The following is a 19,529-nucleotide window of genomic DNA, read 5'->3' on the forward strand; positions in this document are numbered from 1 at the left end:
CATGTCTAGCTGGCAGGTGTCATCTGACCTTGACCTGGTTTTCATGGTTCAGTGGTCAAAGTTAAGTTTTTGAGTTTTGGCCTTTTTTTCTAATACTATATGCAATAGGTCAACTATATTTGGTGTATGGAAATATTTTATGATCTATATGTCAGTCGCGCAGGTTTTATATGACCTTGACCTCATTTTCACGGTTCATTGCTCAGTGTTAAGTTTTTGTGTTTTGGTCTGTTTTTCTAATACTATATGCAATAGGTCAACTATATTTGGTGTATGGAAATATTTTATGATCTATATGTCAGTCGCGCAGGTTTTATATGACCTTGACCTCATTTTCACGGTTCATTGCTCAGTGTTAAGTTTTTGTGTTTTGGTCTGTTTTTCTTAAACCTATAAGCAATAGGTCAACTATATTTGTTATATGGAAGAATTGTTAAACTGTACATGTCTGCCTGGCATGGTTCATCTGACCTTGACCTCATTTTCATGGTTCATTGGTCAGTGTTTAGTTTTCTTGGTTAATGTTAAGTTTATGTGACAGTTGTAATAAAGCTTTATATTTAGGACTATCAACATAATATCAATGATTAGTAAAGAAGGCGAGACATTTCAGCGTGTGTACTCTTGTTCTGTCTTGAAATTAGGCTTTTGATACTTTGTTGATGTGATATGTTATTGATTTGTTATAGAACCTGCAAATTTTCAAGGCCTTAAAATGGTATGATGTTGTCGTCATCGTCATCTTCCGAAGACATTTGGTTTCCAGACAATAACTTGAGTATAAGTGAATGGACCTCTATGAAATTGCACCACAAGGTTCCATACCACAACAGGAAGGCTTGGGTTATTGCCCTAAATGATTAGGAATTGGGGGCCAAAAACAAGCATTTTTTTTCGAGACAATAACTTGTGTATAAGTATATGGATCTCTATGAAATTATACCACAAGGTTCAATACCTCAAAAGGAAGGTTGGGATTGATTTTGGGGGTTATGGTTTAGGAAAAAGGGGCCAAAAACAATACTTTTCAATGGGGTTTATTTTAAAGTCTTGAATTATTGGGGTTCTTTGAACTTTGTTCTTTTAACCATGTATTTAGATTTTTAATTCTGGGCCCTGTTTCCAAGTTGGTCCACATTGAGGTCCAAAGTGTCCAAAGAGTCCAAAATTAAACATTAAAAATGAGAATGGAAACGTTTGATTTCAACAAAAATTGAATTCTTGGGGTTCTTTGATATGCTGAATCCAACCGTGTATTTAGATTTGGATTTTGGGCCCGGTTTTAAAATTGGTCTACAGGGTCAAAAATTCAACTTAGTTTGATTTTAACAAAAATTGAATTCTTGGAGTTCTTTGATATGCTGAATCTAACCATGTATTTAGCTTTTGGATTTTGGGCCCGGTTTTAAAACTGGTCTACATTAAGATCCAAAGGGTCAAAAATTAAAATTAGTTTGATTTTAACAAAAATTGAATTCTTGGAGTTCTTTGATATGCTGAATCTAACCATGTATTTAGCTTTTGGATTTTGGGCCCGGTTTTAAAACTGGTCTACATTAAGATCCAAAGGGTCAAAAATTAAAATTAGTTTGATTTTAACAAAAATTGAATTCTTGGAGTTCTTTGATATGCTGAATCTAACCGTGTATTTAGCTTTTGGATTTTGGGCCCGGTTTTAAAACTGGTCTACATTAAGATCCAAAGGGTCAAAAATTAAAATTAGTTTGATTTTAGCAAAAATTGAATTCTTGGGGTTCTTTGATATGCTGAATCTAAACTTGTATTTAGCTTTTTAATTTTAGGCCCAGTTTTCAAGTAGGTCTAAATCGGAGTCCAAATTAACTTGATTTCAACAAAAATTGAATATATGGGGTTCTTTGATATGCTGAATCTTATAATTATATTTTTATTTTTTATATTATAGGTGTGTCCTAATGGTGATGGTGACTTTTATGATGTACAATGTACATCTTATAACAAAGAACCTTACCGAGGATGGTACCTCAAATGGAAACCTAATCATAAACTGTACGACTGTAAGTAATCATAAACTGTACGACTCTAAGTAATCATAAACTGTATGACTGTAAGTTAAATCATAAACTGATACAAAATATAATTCTACATTTTTTATTACATTTTTTTAAACCTCTTTCAAGATGAAAAAAAAAGCCAGAAATCAATTTAATTTTTTGGTTCGGATCTAAAAAAATTGTGGTACTGGATGAGATTTTAGGAATTTATATTTTATGGCCTTAGGATTTTTTAAAGAATTACATTTGCTTATTTCTTGCATATAAAAATTGTTCTGTTTTTTTTTCTCCAGTTAATGAACCATGTATTCTCCATTGCTATGCTGAAACCTATAGTTATGTGTTCAACATCAAACATACTGCTGTTGATGGTATGAAGTGCATGGACAAAAACAACCTATGTATTAATGGTGTGTGTAAGGTAAGCACAAGACATAGAAAATCCATTCCATCATACTGAGATATAGATATTGTTGATGAATAGAAAGGCATGTGTGGTAGAAATTAATCTAACAAATGAAAACATCAACATCATATTTTCTACATTATTTTAGCACCAATCCTTTGCTTTTTTTACTTAAAAATTAGGTTACCGGTACCCTTTTATAATAATTCGACATCTGTGCAAATTATGATTTGACCGTAAGTTATTGTTAATTCAGACATTATAACAATGTTTCAATTAGTGCAAAAACTATGACAGGACATTCATCCCAGTAATGACAATAGAGTTTTTACTTATCAAAATATAAAGAGATGTGGTACGACTGCCAATGAGATAACTATCCACCATGTTCCAAAGGACATGTATATAAGTAACTATAGGTAACCATATGATTCAACAATGAGCATAACCCATGTTTGTGATGAGCCCTTTTCTGTTGTTAGGTGCTTTTTTATTAGATTTTATTTCTCTTACATTACAGAGTGTGGCAAATTAAATTCAATAACAAATGTACACAATTGTTTTTGAAAATACAGAAGTTGATGTAGGGGAGATAACAAAGTTATTGCATTAACATTTAGATTGCATTTTGGGCATATTAATGTATCAAATGATGTTTGTGAAGTGTGAATTGGCAATTGGCAATGACATATTAAATGTTTTATATTCAGCCAATAGGATGTGACTGGATTGTTGGTTCTAATGCCTCTAATGATATCTGTGGAGTATGTAGGGGAGATAACTCTACCTGTAGAATATTAAGTGGTGAATATACAGAACAACCCAAATTAAACAGTAAGTAAATATCAAATTTACACTAGTCAACTGTAACTTTATTTTGATGCTACCTTAATTTTGAAGTAAAAATTCAGTTGGAATATAGGCTATTATCAATGCCAGTTGAAGTAAGATGACTTCAGCAGAATTCTATGATTCAGTGTTTGCCTAGTGTGTTTTAAATCATACAGCTTAGAAATTTCAAAGGAATGGCAAAAAAAATCAATATTATGAAATATCTACCTCCCTTATTAAGATGTTAAAATTGAATAGTATATATGTCTATCAATAATTAAGAAATTACTTATTTGTGACATATTCGTAATATTTTAAACTGTAATGAAGAGATCTAACAAACCAGACAATTTTTAGATTTTAATAAGCAAGGTCAAGCACAACTCAACTTAAAAAACATGCAGTTTTACTTTTATTAGTTTGTCAATTGTAATATCATATTTCCTTACATTTTCTCCATATATATGTATGTTGCTAGTTCCCTCAGATCTTGATACAATTTTCAGATCATCAGAAAAGATCATTTGTAAACATATGGTCTAAAATTATAAGAGGAACAGATTATTAACCAAATTCATTAAGGTGGTACCCAACACCTTGACTAATATTAATTTGGCTCGTTTAATTTTCCTAAAATTTTGACATAATGTTTACTTTGACCCATTGACAAAAATATAAAAATTTCAAATAATTTGAACCAACCACTTTATCAGAAAAATTTCACTGGTTATATAGCAGTTTGACAAACTAATTTTGATCATTGAGAAGCTTAATATTTCCTTAACAATACAACGTAATTAAAACGTTTAGCTGATTTTTACAGAGTTATCTCCCTGTAGTGTTAGGTACCACCTTAAATTCATCATTTCTTCACTTTTGACTGTTGAATTTCAAATATTTAAAGCAATAAGCAAGCTTTCCTTTGGTTATATGTACAGGCACATGTCAAGTAATAGTCTTTTATGAAGGAATGTTGGAACTCTTTAGATTCAGTTTTAGAACCTATATTAGTACTGATCTTTATTGTTAAATATATCATTTGTTTTGTTGTATTTGACAAAAATATGCAACATTTTGGTAGAAAAATGTTAACTTCACTCAATTTGATATTTTCCAGCATATTTTCCAATAGCTGTATTACCTAAGACAGCCAGATCCATAAAAATTAAAGAAAATGCCTTATCATCAAACTACCTTGCCATACGTGACATATTTGGTAAATATTTACTGAATGGTGAACATCGTGTTGCTTGGCCTGGTGAATATAAGATAGGAGGAGCTAAATTTTACTACAGTCGACCATACAATGAACCAGAAACATTGACATGTGATGGACCACTTACAGAAGATTTAGTTTTAGAGGTAAAACATTTTACAAGAATTGCAAAGATCAGTCACTCACAAATATTTTTGTAGTAGTGTTGTAAGAAGCTGATAATATGTAGTGTGTTGATTCAGCTATATGGCTAGGACAAAGAAATTTCATATTGCCTGAAGTGTATGCTATTTTATCTTACCTCCTATACATTTCTAGGAATATGATTGGTTAAAAGCAACTGTGTGGAGACCGTGTATATTCCATATTAGGTTAGTAGGCGGGGCTTATATCAATACACGGTTAGTAGTGGTGTTACATCCCTTTATTAAAACAACACGGTGTTGAGGAAAAATCTTAAAAAGAAATTGATGATGAACGATTGAAATAAATTCTTAAAATACATTTAAAGCTAACAAGTTGTTATTGTATTGTTGGCATTTGTTTTTGTATGACCAATGGAAGTAGGTTCTTAATACTAACGGTATTGAAGACTTGATCACTTTGATAAGCCACTAGTCTAAATACCACATGTTAAGATAGCTGGTAAGATAAATTCGTTACATAGTGTGCTAGTGACCTAATACGATATATATGGGGTCAGTAAATTCCATATGGGGATTCCAGCTTCGCTCTCACCCCATATGGAATTTACTGACCCCATATATATTGTATTAGGTCACTAGCACACTATGTAACTAATAATGACCATTATTTTTAAAAGATATTTAGACACATTTCAAAATATTGCAAGAAGAAATTTTAACAATATACCATGTGATCAAGGTTTATGCTGGAGAATGACCAAGATGAATAGTTGCAAACCTTTACCTTACTTTACTTTTTAAGTAGCTCAAAGCAAAGTTAAATTTGCCTCTTCATTTTGAATAGTTGCTGAGATAAAAAAAAAAAAAAAAGGTGTATGTACGGTGGATAGTTGTCTTGTTGACAATTATACCATGTCTCCTTATTTTCTTATAAATAAAGAAGATTTTTGATAACAAGTTAAACAGAAATGTTTTATGATTTTATCTTATTGAAAACCTTTTCAGCTTAAGTACTTGAGTGTTTTCATAGTTAATAATTGTCTTTTTTAAATGTAAATGCAATGATGATAAATTGGTAGAAAATAAAACACAATGTCTGCCTCATATTTCATTACATCATAATTATGATCTATTTATCATGTTTATATTTAATTCTATAGATTCTAGTACAAGACAAAAATCCTGGGATAAGTTATGAATATGCATTACCTATAGATCAACATGAGAAGTTAACCACAAAAAGATCTGATATGTATTCTTGGAGTATATCTGTGACAGCATGCTCAGAGCCTTGTGCAGGAGGTAGGAAGATTTTTAGGTTCTTGCAAAAGTCTATAGTGAAGATATCTTCCTTAAGCATTTCAAAATTTGTGTATTTTTCTTAAAGGAAGTGTAGCAAATAGATGGCTAAACCATGGAATTTCTCTAGCTTAAAGTAAAACATATGAATTATCACAATTTTCTGTTTTTAAAACTATAGCTATAGAAAAAAACTCATCATAGATACCAGGCTTCAAATTTTGTATGCTAGATGTGCATTTTGGTCTACAAAAGACTCATCAGTGAAGCTTGAACCAAAAAAGTTAAAAGGCCATATAAAGTATGAAGGAAAAGCATTGAGGACACAAAATATAGAAAGATTTTGCCAAATACAGCTAACTTAATCCATTCCTAGGATAGAAAATTTGTAGTATTTTAAAAAATTCAAAGTTTTGTTAACAGTTAATTTATAACTATGACCATATTAATGATAATTCATGTCAACACAGAAGTGCTGACTACTGGGCTGGTAATACCCTTTGGGAGGAAACTTCCACCAAAACAAGGAAATTTGAGAAACACTATGAAATGTTCAATTTTCTTCATCATTGTTCCATAAAAAATTGCAATCTGTGATATTTTTTTTTATTTTCTGAACTACAAATGGACTTTTACATTAGTAATTGAAGTTAAATTCTGATCATTTAAGGTATACTGTGGATTCATTTATTTTCGTGGGTATCAATTTTTTGTGGATAGAGAAAAAAAGACGTTTCGTGGTATACATAAATTCGTGGATCGCTGATTACAAAAAAAAAAATCAGATACGTAAATTCGAGGATCGCTGATTACAAAAAAAAAAAAAATCAGATACGTAATTCGTGGATTTCTTTTTGATTTTGAAAATCATATAACCTTCTTGGTTTGATCAATAAAAAAACAAATAAAAAAATAGGAATTCATTGAAAAAGTTTTGAATTGTCCAAATCCTAGCTTGGTCATTCTAGGTTAAAGTGTTCATTGAAAACTTCTATTACAATAATGGGCAGAGACAAATTATTTGTTTGTTTTACAATTTATAAATTCTTGTCGGAATTTTATAAGGCATTCAAAACTCTTTGATTGAAAGCTCATTTCCCTAATCACGATATAATTAACAGTCATATAAGTTAAAGGTGTGAAAATAAATGTTCCTGTCATAAACAATATTACCTACGGGCAATATCCCGTACTTAATCCTATTGATTTTTAATCACCAGTAAACTAAACTATGACACGGTAATAAACAACTTGCAGTTATTTTTCTTGAACAGTTTTAATCAATTTTAAAAAGTAAATTATCACTGATATTCAATATATTTATTATTGATTTTATCAAAATACTTGTATCTTATTTCAATAAAAACACGTGTTATGTTAAAATGTTTATCGCTAGTCAACACTATACTAGAACTGTATAACATAACCGGAAATAAACATCCAACTCCATACACATTTCTCGGGATTATTCTTTGTTGAATTCTTAAATTCGTGGTTCGCTGTGACCCACAAAACCTACGAATAAAAATAACCACAATAGTAAATGTTTTTGGGTCTTGCATTCTACATTGGTGTTTTAATATACATTTCACTGATATAAGTAACAAACAATTTACATTGTATATAAGTCTTATATATAAAAAAAACTTTTTGTGTTTTTTTTTTACTTGCCTCATACTTTTTAACAATATATATTTGTAGGTAGTAAAACAGTGTCAGCTTTTTGTCGTAGAAACCATTATGAAGAAGTTGACCCAGCATACTGTGATTCCAAGTCCAAACCAGAGACTGGAATCTTCTCATGTAACCAGAATCCTTGTCCTCCAAGGTTGGTATCCAATAAAACAGGGACCAAGAAAATAAGGTTCTACATTGTAAAAGACAGTATAACTCGTTGAAAGCTGTACTCTTACCTGCAGTTGTTCACTCACTTGTCCTTTGGGTTTTGTTGGATAGTTGTCTCAATTGCAAATTTTTATACATCCTTGGCTTTCAAATATTCGACTTTGAGCGTTCCTGATGAAGGTAAATCCAGAAAAGTGCTTCGGATGCATGAAATTTTTAATGTGTTGTTTTCAATTTTTTTGCAGTCATACCACATCTCCTTATTTCTGAATTAAAAAATTGAAAAACAAAACCACTTCAGTTCATTGCTTTTCAATACAATAGCTTTATAAAGGATTTTAATGGCATATATGACATGTATGATATCTTCAGCATTGTCAATGTCATAAAAATATTACCTGAAAAGAAAAAAAGTTCAGCAGCTCTTTTCTTATAATTCTTTTTCAGTAAAATTGATCAAAAGTATAGTAAAATGAATTATATCAGAAATAAAGTACAAGTATATTTGCAAACTACAAAGCTTAACTACACTTCATCGACACTATAATAAATGTTGGATCCCTAAATTTAAAGTTTAAGATATCATCTTAGATATTGTTATTATGCTTCTATACACCTTATCGCTATTCCCGCTTGACCCGAGAATCTGTCCCGCTCGAACTTTTGACGTCATACAACAATCACTTTTCCATTGTGGCGTCAGACATTTTCTATTATGACGTCAAAATTTTACGGGAACTTGTGTGATGTCCAGTAATGGTGGACAAATAGCGATAAGGTGTATTATAATGGTGTCTTAAAATCTCAGTTACCTACAAAACAAAACAAAACCTCCCTAAAATGTAAATTGAAACATAACATATGGTAACTGACTGATTATAATGGTCAAACTATGGAATCTCATATGGAACAATTGATAAGGCAAATGACCCAAGAATCACACAATACTTTTATGGGTATATTTTCAGATGGGTGCCAGAAGGATGGAGAGAGTGTACCAAGAAATGTGGAGGTGGTAAACAGAAGAGAAAGATCATGTGTCGGCAGAAAAACTCAATGTCAATTGATAAGGCTGTCAAGAAAAAATTCTGTAGAAATTTACCTAAACCAATTAAAAAGAGGCCTTGCAACAGTCATGCTTGTCCTCCTAGATGGTTTAAAGGCAAATGGTCAAAGGTAATATGGCATTTTCATCTTTTCATTGAGTTTAATATATAAACTTCAAAAAAAAAAATTGAAGCTATTATGGATTAAGGCATTGTTTCAAAATCGTATTGATTCTGAGTGATTTTTTTTAAAGAAAACTGCAAAATATCATTGTTAGATTATATATTTCCACATTAAATCAATTTGGAATTATTACAATAGATTGTTTTAAATTTTATTTGCAAGGGACGAAATGGCTTTTGTTCATTTTATTCTTTTGTGTAGTGAATTGCTTTTTTTTTATCAGAAACTTCCTATACATTTCTAGGAATATGATTGGTTAAAAGTGGAGACCCTGTATATTTAGTTTGTAGGTGTGGTTTATTTTAATACATAGCTTGTAGCTATAGTGGTGTTACGTCCCTTTATAAAAACATCAAAGCGTTTAGGACAAATCTGAAACGTTTTACCCAAACATCAGATGAAGAAATTGATGATCAACAATTGAAATAAATTCATAAAATACATTAAAAGCTAACAAGTTGTTATTGTTGGCATTTATTTTTGTATGGACCAATGGATGTAGGTTCTTTATATTGAAGACTTGATCACTTTGATAGGCCACTAGTCTAAATGCCACTTGTGAAGATAGTCAGTAAGATAAATTAGTTACACAGTGTGCTAGTGACTTAATACAATATGTAAGGGGCGAGGGCTTCAGATGAAATTTATTGACCCCATATATATCGTATTAGGTCACTAGCAAACAGTGTAACTAATAGTATTCTCTAATTTTTTCACTTTTTTCACATTTCCCAACCGATTGTGAAAAAAATTGTTCTCCTCACTAGTGAAATGTCTGTTCTCGGCAAATGATTGGTAGAAATTTAATTATGATGTCAAATTTTCTTGGTTTCTTCAGATTTTTCTTTTGTGAGGTCATGAAAAAAGGCGACCATGCCTGATGATGTCACATATAAGGAACACAACTTTCTGCAAATCTTTGGAAAAGGAAGGATAAAAATCATTAGAGAAACAGATTCCACCACTATAACTCGTGTATTACGATATTACTGGTGGGATCTATATTTCTTGTATCTTATTTGTACATTGCACACATTTGTTTCAGTGTTCCGTGAGTTGTGGAGAGGGTATATGGTCAAGGAAGGTGGTCTGTAAAAGTAAAGGTCGTAAAGGAGTCAGAGGTAACAATGTAATACCAGACGATAGTTGTCATGGCATCAAACCTAACATTACAGAATCCTGTAAGAAAGATGAATGTCCACCAGAGGATCAGTTTGAATGGCATTTGTCACCATGGGGACCAGTAAGTATGGTGACCATTGCCATTTTCAAATTCAAAATATTGTCAACTAATGGCCTTTCATTAATTTTTTTAATTTCATTTACATTCAGGTGTTTGCTCATTGTTTTTTCTGATATACAGACTTTGAAATTACAGCTTTTTTGCAGCTATTTCAAATTGTGCTTTTGCTTTGAAAAAATATTTAATCCAAAAAGTTCATGAAAGTTTAGACCAATATACTGGTAGTTTATTAGTTTATCTTTTAATTTGCTGTATAACTATGGAAGGATACAAGTAATTTTATTTTAGGATCCCATATTGTATTCTTTCAAATGGTAAATGGAACAAAAAAAATATGTATTAAATTCACACTTTCAACATTAGATCTATTGTCTTCGTGATAATAGTAATTAACCTATTTTATTGACATGATGTCTTAATACTAGCTGATCAAAAGAGAAACATAAAAAAAAGTAGATAAAATTTTATACAAGATTTTTATTAATATTCACAGAGATTCTGAAATTAATATTTGATAAATTTCAAATGGGTTTTTTTTTTTAGGCATACAACAAAAAATAGAAATACATAAACACTTTCTGATTTTAAAATGCTAAGAATTTCCATCTAAGCCATTGCATAGTAAGGATAGTCTAAAATAGGCTTTTTTATGCATTGCTTATTACATACTTCATTTGCAATATTATTAGACTGTACAATGCTTGCTTCACTAATTTTCCTTTTTGAATCATGCCATTATGCATTTTAACAGTGTTCTCAAACTTGTGGAGACGGTTCAAGATCACGTTACCTGAGATGTAAACAAATTATTGGTGATAAAGTTCAGGAGTTGTCCAGTAACAGGATGTGCTTTGGCTTGGACAAACCTGATGTTGCCATGGTAGAATCATGCCACCTTATGCCATGTCCGGTAGCTTATGTCTGGTTGCCACAGTGGCACACAATGCCATGGTCACAGGTCTGCTTTTTTGTATTGACAAGTTATTTTCAATATAGTTGTGCATTGTTAGGTGATATTTCCAGTCTTTCATGTTCTTTTCAACATTATGTGATGTTCATATATAAAGTATTAATGTTTACAAGAAAAGAAATGTTTTTGAAATTATGACCACAAATAATGCTGAATTTTTCAACCTTAAGCATTGCTTTTCCATACTGCAGAATTTCCATTCAGAAAAGCTGATACTGCTTATTATGTGCTAGTCATGTTTTAGCATGCTTTTTAACCCAGCTGGGATTATAGTTCATTTGTATGTAATAAACATGTTTTTGTCATATTACATACCAGCTGTATGTTGAAAACCATTAAGTGTTAAAGAAAAAAGCTGTCTTGAAGTTTTGAGAATATTGTATAATGTATCCCTTATTATCTTTGTACATTTCATTAATATATTTTGAAAACATCAGAGTACATAGAAAGTAAAAATCAAACCTCTCATGGCTCCTGTTTTCTTATATGTTTTGTGGGATGAGACATAAAAGACAGAAAAAGGGAGCTATGAGAGGTTTGATTTTAATTAGACTGAGGGCATATATACATACATGGCACCAAGAGAAGGTGCCTTGAAATTGTTTTACTATGTACATTAGACCTGATTGAGCTTGAATCTTTGAAACTACAGAACTGATAGACTTTTTTATTTAAAGGTTATCTGTGAATCATTACTTCAATAAAACTGCATTACATATAAATGCCAATTTTTAATTTAATGATAGACAAGAATTATCATTATTTTTTTTAGCTGTTCAAAATTTTTTCAAAAAAGCTGCTCATGTTTTGAGAATCAACTTATGGTTTGCCTCTATACTTCATTGGTTAAAATGGGTTAAAATTCAATGATGAGGTGAATGTTCTATCCATTCTGCTGTTGTGACAGAATAAAAGCAGAAGCCCATGTCTAATGATGTCACTCATCGAAAACACTATTTATTTTTATAAATCTCCAGATATATCAGCTAACACTCATCATAGAAACAGACTCTTCTTCTGTTTAGTGTCTTATATTTTATTTTTTTTTAAGTTAAAGTTTAGATATTTAATCACTTGGCAAGTTCTATCCATTCTGCTGTTGTGACAGAATAAAAGCAGAAGGATATGTTGAATCCATATTTGCCATTTCTGGAGGAAATGCCTATAATGATGTAGTTCTTTAAGCAATGCCCAGTCAGGTGAGAATAATTGTGGAAAATCTATGCATGTTTTGGGTACTTACTCCCATTTCTCCATATAGGTTTTTATGGTGATTATTAATAGCAGATGTTTAATGATGTTTTTACACTGAAATTTTGAAAGTGGTTTCCATAGTTTCAAACTGCCTTCACTGAGAATTTGAAAAGACATTATTACTGGCAGAAGTCAGCTATATTTTCTATTATCTTGAATATATTTCATTATTGTTTATGAATTTTAGTGTTCTGTTACTTGTGGAGAAGGAGAACAGAGACGTCAGGTTCGTTGTTTGAATATGAGGAATGAAGATGCTTTAGGATGTGAAATAGATAAACGACCTTCAGCCTCTCAGACCTGTAAATTACAACCATGTAAACCCAAAGAAGTTTATCGTAGTATGTATATTAATGATGCAATACTCACAAACCTTTACTGTAGAATGCTTTGGGTTTTTTTGGAGGGTAAGGAGGGGGAAGTCTTTACTGAATTTTTCCTGTGAAATGTTAGATTAAAGACGATTTCAAACTTAAGTAAATGATAGAGGGTATAGGAAACATTTAAAAATGTTAACCAAATGTTCATAACGATTTATGTTTTAAAAAAGTAAGATAAAATAAAATAGGTAAATGGAAACTCCCTACACATTCCTTTATAGAACTGTAATTTTTTAAAACATTAATAACATAAAACATATTTTTTTCTTAATTTAGATGAAAAACATTCCTCTCAAAACTTGTATATTTTATTAGAGATCTAGACTGATTGTTATCAGCTATTTTACAATCCAAGATGGTGTAAAATTTATTTGAAAATAGATTGATAAATAAAGTCATTATTTTGTGCCCTGCTTATGAGAGTGGAGACACATTCTGTGTTACAGTCTGTGTTTTGCCATGTACTGCTTTGTTATGATAAAGTTAAACTTTTTTGTTTAATATAAAAATAAGAAGATGTGGCATGATTGCCAATGAGGTAAAGATCATGAAGTTGCGGTCTCTTCAACTTTAAATTAAGTACACATGTTCATAATGATATGAGCTTTTGAAAATAAATTCCAATTTAGGGTTTTGGCCAAGATTTAGCCATTCATTGAACATGGAAATGTAAGGTATGGTGTCCTATTGACAGGTATGTTGTTAAAATTGGCTTTTTTTATGAAATATGTATTTACATTTTTACTGTCTACTGTATTTCAGATTTATTATGCTCATTTCAATTTCAGAATAAAGGTTATTTGTGTCTCTGATAATAAAAAGAATTAGACATGTAAGTAAGTTTTCCTTGCTGTATTTTCAGGTCCAGTTTGTGAAGACAAATATCCTTGGTGTCATCTGGTACGAGAACATAATGTGTGTAGACATCATTTCTATGGTAGTAACTGTTGTAAAACTTGTCATGGAATAGCTATCAAGTATCGTACATAATGTTTGTCAAGGTCATTTCTATAGGTGTCGTAAGACTTGTCCTGGAATACTTGTCAAGTATCATACATAATATGTGTCAACATGGAGTTTGAGAGCACAATGCGTGTCCATATAATTTCTATGAGAGTAACTGTGTTAAAACCTAGAATTGCTGTCACGTATCGTACATAATATTTGTCGAATAATTCCTATACAAGTTACTGTTGTAAAACTTATCTTGGAATAGCTGTCAGGTATAATTCATAATGTGCCTCAACATAATTTCTCTGCGAGTAACTGTTGAACAAATTTAACTGAGTATCATACATCATGTGCATCAACATAGTTTTTGTCAAAGACATTGAAGTATAGCATCGTAGAATCTGTCCAATATGAGTACATTGTGGCCTTTGATCACATGGTCCTCTTGTATTTGCAACATGATGATTAGGAAATCTTACTCATTAAACTCATTTTGTAGTGAATGTGATTGTACATATTGGTTAGGATTGATTTTTTTATTATGATGGAAACATTAGTGAAATTTATTTCTCTTGTCATAATCCACTAGTGTTCCTTACCAAAATGTATTTAACTTTCAAGTTTTTGATATTTTATAAGCATGTAAGTTAAATTTCATAATCATCAAAATGAACATTATGAAGCATTCATTCAGTGTTATTGTCTCTGCATTTTGTAATGTAAATTTATACTTTCTGTCAATATTTTATCAGAATGTTGTTATTTTATTTTTACATACTTGTGATGAAATATATGCATGTTATATATATGTACTAAAATAGCTCTTAATGTCATTCAGGCTGGTCTGTTTAATTGAAAGTGTTCTACAAAGTCTTAGTTTATGCATAGTGAAATATTTAACAAGGCCACTTTTGAATATGTAAATGATTTTGGGTACCCATGATTCTTTTCATTGAAGAAGCACTTAAAATCTGGCCAATTATTTACAAATGTTTTGAGGACATATAGTGAAATCTGACATTATGAAAGTTGGCTATTTTTTTAGGTTCCTTTTTGGTTATAGAATTTAAGATGTGTAGGTCTTATACATCCAAATGGCTTTAAAATATTTAGGTTAAACTATTCTGGTGAAGGTAAATCAAGAAAAGTACTTTGGACCCACTTAATTAATAAAGTAATATTTCATTTCAATGCTACAAATTTCAATCAGTTTTGATAAAAGTATTCATATCTGTCCTTCAGTTTCCTGAAATACTTATATTGTTAGCATATTTATATGCTTTTAGATGAGATCAAATAATTACTGGGTATTTATACTTTAAAGAATTTATCGGTACAAACATTACACTTTAAATGAAAAAATATCAGGTGATTGAATAATACTAGAATTGATAATATAGGACAAAATTTATGCTTCTGTTGGTTTGTTATGACCATTTTAATCTTAAAACTTCAGTTCATTCCATTATCATTTTTACAGTGATGTTCTGAAATATTTTTCATTTTAGTTTATAGCCATGTAATTATACATTTTTAAGAATATGGCTATAAAAAAACACTAGTGAAATACAGAAGAGAGTAAAAGCATGCTCAACATTTTCAGAAAATAAGTGTACAATCTTCTATGAATATTTTACAAATAATAATTTTAACAATGTCTAGTTAACTTGTCTACTGTGGATTCATTTATTTTCGTGGGTACCAATTTTCGTGGATTGAGGAAAACTAGCATTTTCGTGGATATTTGATTTCGTTGTTTTAACAAAGTCTGCATACATTTCTTCAGAAAACTTGTACATTGAAATTCGTGGTTCTCCTGTACCCACGAAATTAACGAAAAATTTGTATCCAACGAATAATAATGAATCCACAGTATGCAGTGATATGAAAAGGTTGTATATGATAGTGCTGTACTTGCTGTAAATATTTCTTTTTTATTATTAGAGCTGTGATAATTTTAAAATCACTTTTAAGTAAAATGATTTTACATTTTTGTTATATTTATTAACAGTAAGAGTTCTGTTTTTGTAGTTATACTGTTTGTATAGTTAATAGTTTTGGACCATAGAAACGGTTAGTAAACAAGTTAGAATTGCATGATTTTAATAGCTTGGTGTAATGTCTGTAGCCAATGTTCAACCTATCTGTAACATTCTGCCCTATTTTTCAAGTACAACTAAAATGTGAAAGACATATCAATAACAGCAGTACACTTTAGTGGGTGAATCTAATCATGTAAAAAATATGTCATGTTAAAGATACACATGTGGACAAAAAAGATGGAAAGGATATTTTTTTTAAATTATATGACTGCTATTGCAGATTAGGTTGAAGTTAAAATGCAATGTTTAATTTTTCTCCATTGTTAATGCATTCTTACTACTTAACTGGAACTGAAAATTCTGCAACTACTTCTTAGCATCTATTTATGAAAAAAGTATACTGAAATTTGTAATAAAATCATTTATAACAGTTAAAGATTTGATGGACAAAATTTGGGATGAAAACAGTTATGATCACATCTTCAGTTTGCTGTAATTTTTTGTAGGTAAAATTACTGTCAGGGATCAAGTCACTAACAGTTGTCATGGTGTTACATACTAATGAAAGTCTGTCGTTGATAGAATATGTTCGTTGTTGTTCTGCGGTTTGCATGTCGACTATTATATTATTTTTTTAACATTGTCATAAAGCGGGAGGTTTGGGTAGCCATTGAACCAGGTTCAACCCACCACTTTTTTTCTTAAAATGTCCTGTACCAAGTCAGGAATATGACAGTTGTTACCAAATAGTTTGTTTCCATGTATGTTGGCGTTTGTTTTTGTTGCACTTCAGTGTTCCTGTTGTTCCTTTGTTTTCCTCTTATAGTTGATGTGTTTCCCTCAGTTTTAGTTTGTAATCCGGATTTGTTTTCTCTCAATCTATTTATGACTTTTGAACACCAGTATACTACTGTTGCCTTTATTTATCTGTCCATTTTATCTTTTTTATGCTTTCAATTTATTCGTTACTGTAGACTCCTGTATTTTCGTGGATTGAAGAAAAAATCTATTTTCTTTGATTTTAGATTTTGTGGTTTTGTCAAACTCTGCATTCAAGCCTTTAGAAAATGTGTACTTGGTTAAACATTTAAATTCACCTATACCCGCAAATTAAACGAAAATTTATGAATCCATAGTCTGTGAAAATCAAAAAGTAATGTTTGTTGATGGCCAGTTTGCTAGACCTAACAGTTTACATGTTATACAACCTTTGTAATGTGATTGTAACTTACCTCAAACTGTACAGATTGTAAATAAAAATATAACAGATGTTATCACTTTGCCTACAACTTTGATTTATGCCGTTATTTTAATCAATGAACACTCTTTCAATTTACTAATAAGAGAGGTGAAAGATGCCAAAGGGACATTTAAACTCTAAGTCGAAAATAAACTGTCAATGCCATGGCAAAAAAAGAAAAAGACCAAAAGACGAATAACATTATACAAAACACAACATAGAAAACTAAAGACTGATCTACACAAACCCCACTTAAAGACAGGGGTGATCTCAGGTGCTCCAGAAGGGTAAGCAGATCCTGCTCCATATTTGACACCCGTTGTGTTGCTCCTATAAGTACAAACATTGAAGGGATGATTTCAACTTCACCATTCGAACTCTTGATTTAATATCTTCATCATACGAAGCTTGAGCAGCAACCCTCTATCAAGGAAATCATGACAAGAAAAGCAAGCCCTGGAATACCGTATCAACTGGGAGATATATACTCTATTATGCTGCTGGGATGCTGCTGCATAGAAATGGAAAGTTCACAATTTGGAAGCTGAAAACTTCTTTTGTAGACTTAACTGTATTGGTGTATCCCTTTATTTCAAGTTCGATGGGATAATTGCGTAATATAGTCACCAAACTTTGAATTATTTAGTAATAGGACATCATCTATATAGCGGAAAGTGAAGTGAAAGGATAATGCTGGCCTCTTTTCATTCTTCCTAGGAAGCTCATGTATGAAGCCAGCCTCTTATAAATAAAGGAAAAAGTCGACAAGAAGAGGAGCAAAGTTGGTTCCCATGGGAATGCCGAATGTTTGTTGAAAAAAACAAGTCTTCTATGTTGTCAATCATTATCAAGCATCTTGATGATGTCTGTTTCAGAGATTTATTTGTTTGAATCCGAGTGGTTTTTTGCAAAGTACGATTTATCCCTCCCTAAGACAAAATATTTGTTTCTACGTTGGCTATTCTTGTTTTATAAAACAAAGTAGGTCCAACTCTTTCAATTTGTCTTTTAGTTTGGAATGGGGAATACTTGTGTAAAGTGTAGAAAAGTCAAATGTTTTAATACTATTGCAAGATATAAGAGTCTATTGTACTCTTAACAGATCTTTGGAGTTTTTTAGTATTCATATCTGATTCACGCCACCTCTAGAATAGGTAGTTTCACAATAACTTTGAAGCCCGGCTTTGATTGCTGATAAAATTGATATTTATAATTGGTTTCTAAATTATAAAGAAGACCCAGCAATATACCGTTGTTTTAAGTATGTGATTTAGGTATCCAGTACAATGAAGGAAGATCCAGTTCTTCATCTTTTGTTGAAATTCTAAAGGAACATAGAACAGGCCTATGATTATCCAGGATTAACTCCTTGGTAAATGTTGTGAGGGTATAAGTTGAGTTTCCAAGTGAGTTGTTAATACCTAATTCATTTATCAAGCTGTTTATGTATGTAATAAGATTTACACACAAAACGATGTTGTTCTGGGCTTTATCTGCGGGAACAACAACATATTTGTCATGTAAACATTCCTAAATGCAACAGAAATAAATGAAAATAGAAAAAGTATCTCATAACCATTAAATTTTGCTGCATTTGTGTGACAACTCTGGAGACTAAGTCCAGGTTAGTTGTATATTGGCTAGATGAATGGACATTATATCAGGAATTGCATATAAATGTACCAGAAGTCTGCTAGTACAAACGTACATATAATACTTTCTGAATAGAAAAACTAAATTCATCAGATGGATGATGATTTTTATCAGACCAAGATTTTAAATATCAGGAAAAAAATAGCTACAGACTGGAGGATCGTCTTGATAATTAACCTACAGGTGCTGTTTTATATTAAAGGAGTAGGGCCACGAATGTTAAAAAAATGCCCTGTCTCAGAAATTGACGAAATTACTGCAGAAGGATCACTAACTAGTGTAGTTTATAAAACGATAACCATTAGACTTGTAATTGTGTTTGTATAATTTTCCAGGGCGTCAGAAAAGACCAGGGTACAATGGTATTTTAGCCATTTGCGTGTAACGTTAAAATTGTTTTCATTAACGTTCTAGTAACTTTATAATCAATTTACCACATAATTTGTTTACAAAATTTTTCTTGAATCTCGTCCATATATCTTGTTTTCTTAACTCTATCAACAGAAACTTACTAATATTAAGGTTTAAGCTGCACATTAGCGCTTCAATGAAATTTTCATAAGTGACCCGAATACTCGTTTTCTGTATTGATATTCACGAAATAGAAATTGCAGAGACTATGTAAACAAATATAATTCTATAGCATAGATTAAATTAAAAGTCATAAAGGATTTTAAAACATAAGCAATGAATGTTTTCTACTGGGCAGAAGGAATTTAGATTGAAAGCTTTAAAATATCTTGGCGAGCGAAGTACAGCGAAGTACTTCGTGGCCATAATCCTTTAGGCA

At 31.0% G+C, this 19,529-nt stretch overlaps 1 protein-coding gene across 3 annotated transcripts in view; it reads left to right on the plus strand.

Annotated features, from left to right (window-relative positions):
• LOC127701048 (A disintegrin and metalloproteinase with thrombospondin motifs 18-like) overlaps positions 1-19,529 on the plus strand; it is a 523,205-nt gene that overhangs the window by 44,583 nt on the left and 459,093 nt on the right. Inside the window, exons 14-24 of one of the 3 annotated variants that reach the window (XR_007981810.1) lie at positions 1,925-2,036; positions 2,327-2,454; positions 3,150-3,273; positions 4,388-4,632; positions 5,793-5,934; positions 7,633-7,759; positions 8,745-8,952; positions 10,052-10,249; positions 11,001-11,207; positions 12,661-12,814; positions 13,716-16,525. Coding sequence is in view for 2 of the 3 variants with exons in the window: in XM_052204821.1 (XP_052060781.1) it covers positions 1,925-2,036; positions 2,327-2,454; positions 3,150-3,273; positions 4,388-4,632; positions 5,793-5,934; positions 7,633-7,759; positions 8,745-8,952; positions 10,052-10,249; positions 11,001-11,207; positions 12,661-12,814; positions 13,716-13,843 (1,773 nt within the window). In the remaining variant the exon portion in view is untranslated. Of the gene's footprint in view, positions 1-1,924; positions 2,037-2,326; positions 2,455-3,149; positions 3,274-4,387; positions 4,633-5,792; positions 5,935-7,632; positions 7,760-8,744; positions 8,953-10,051; positions 10,250-11,000; positions 11,208-12,660; positions 12,815-13,715; positions 17,121-19,529 lie in introns of those variants that run through there. The other 2 variants (XM_052204821.1, XM_052204823.1) reach the window with 2 other exon arrangements.

This window comes from Mytilus californianus, unplaced genomic scaffold (assembly GCF_021869535.1).
Source record: "Mytilus californianus isolate M0D057914Y unplaced genomic scaffold, xbMytCali1.0.p SCAF_5, whole genome shotgun sequence".
Classification (NCBI taxonomy): Eukaryota; Metazoa; Mollusca; class Bivalvia; order Mytilida; family Mytilidae; genus Mytilus; species Mytilus californianus.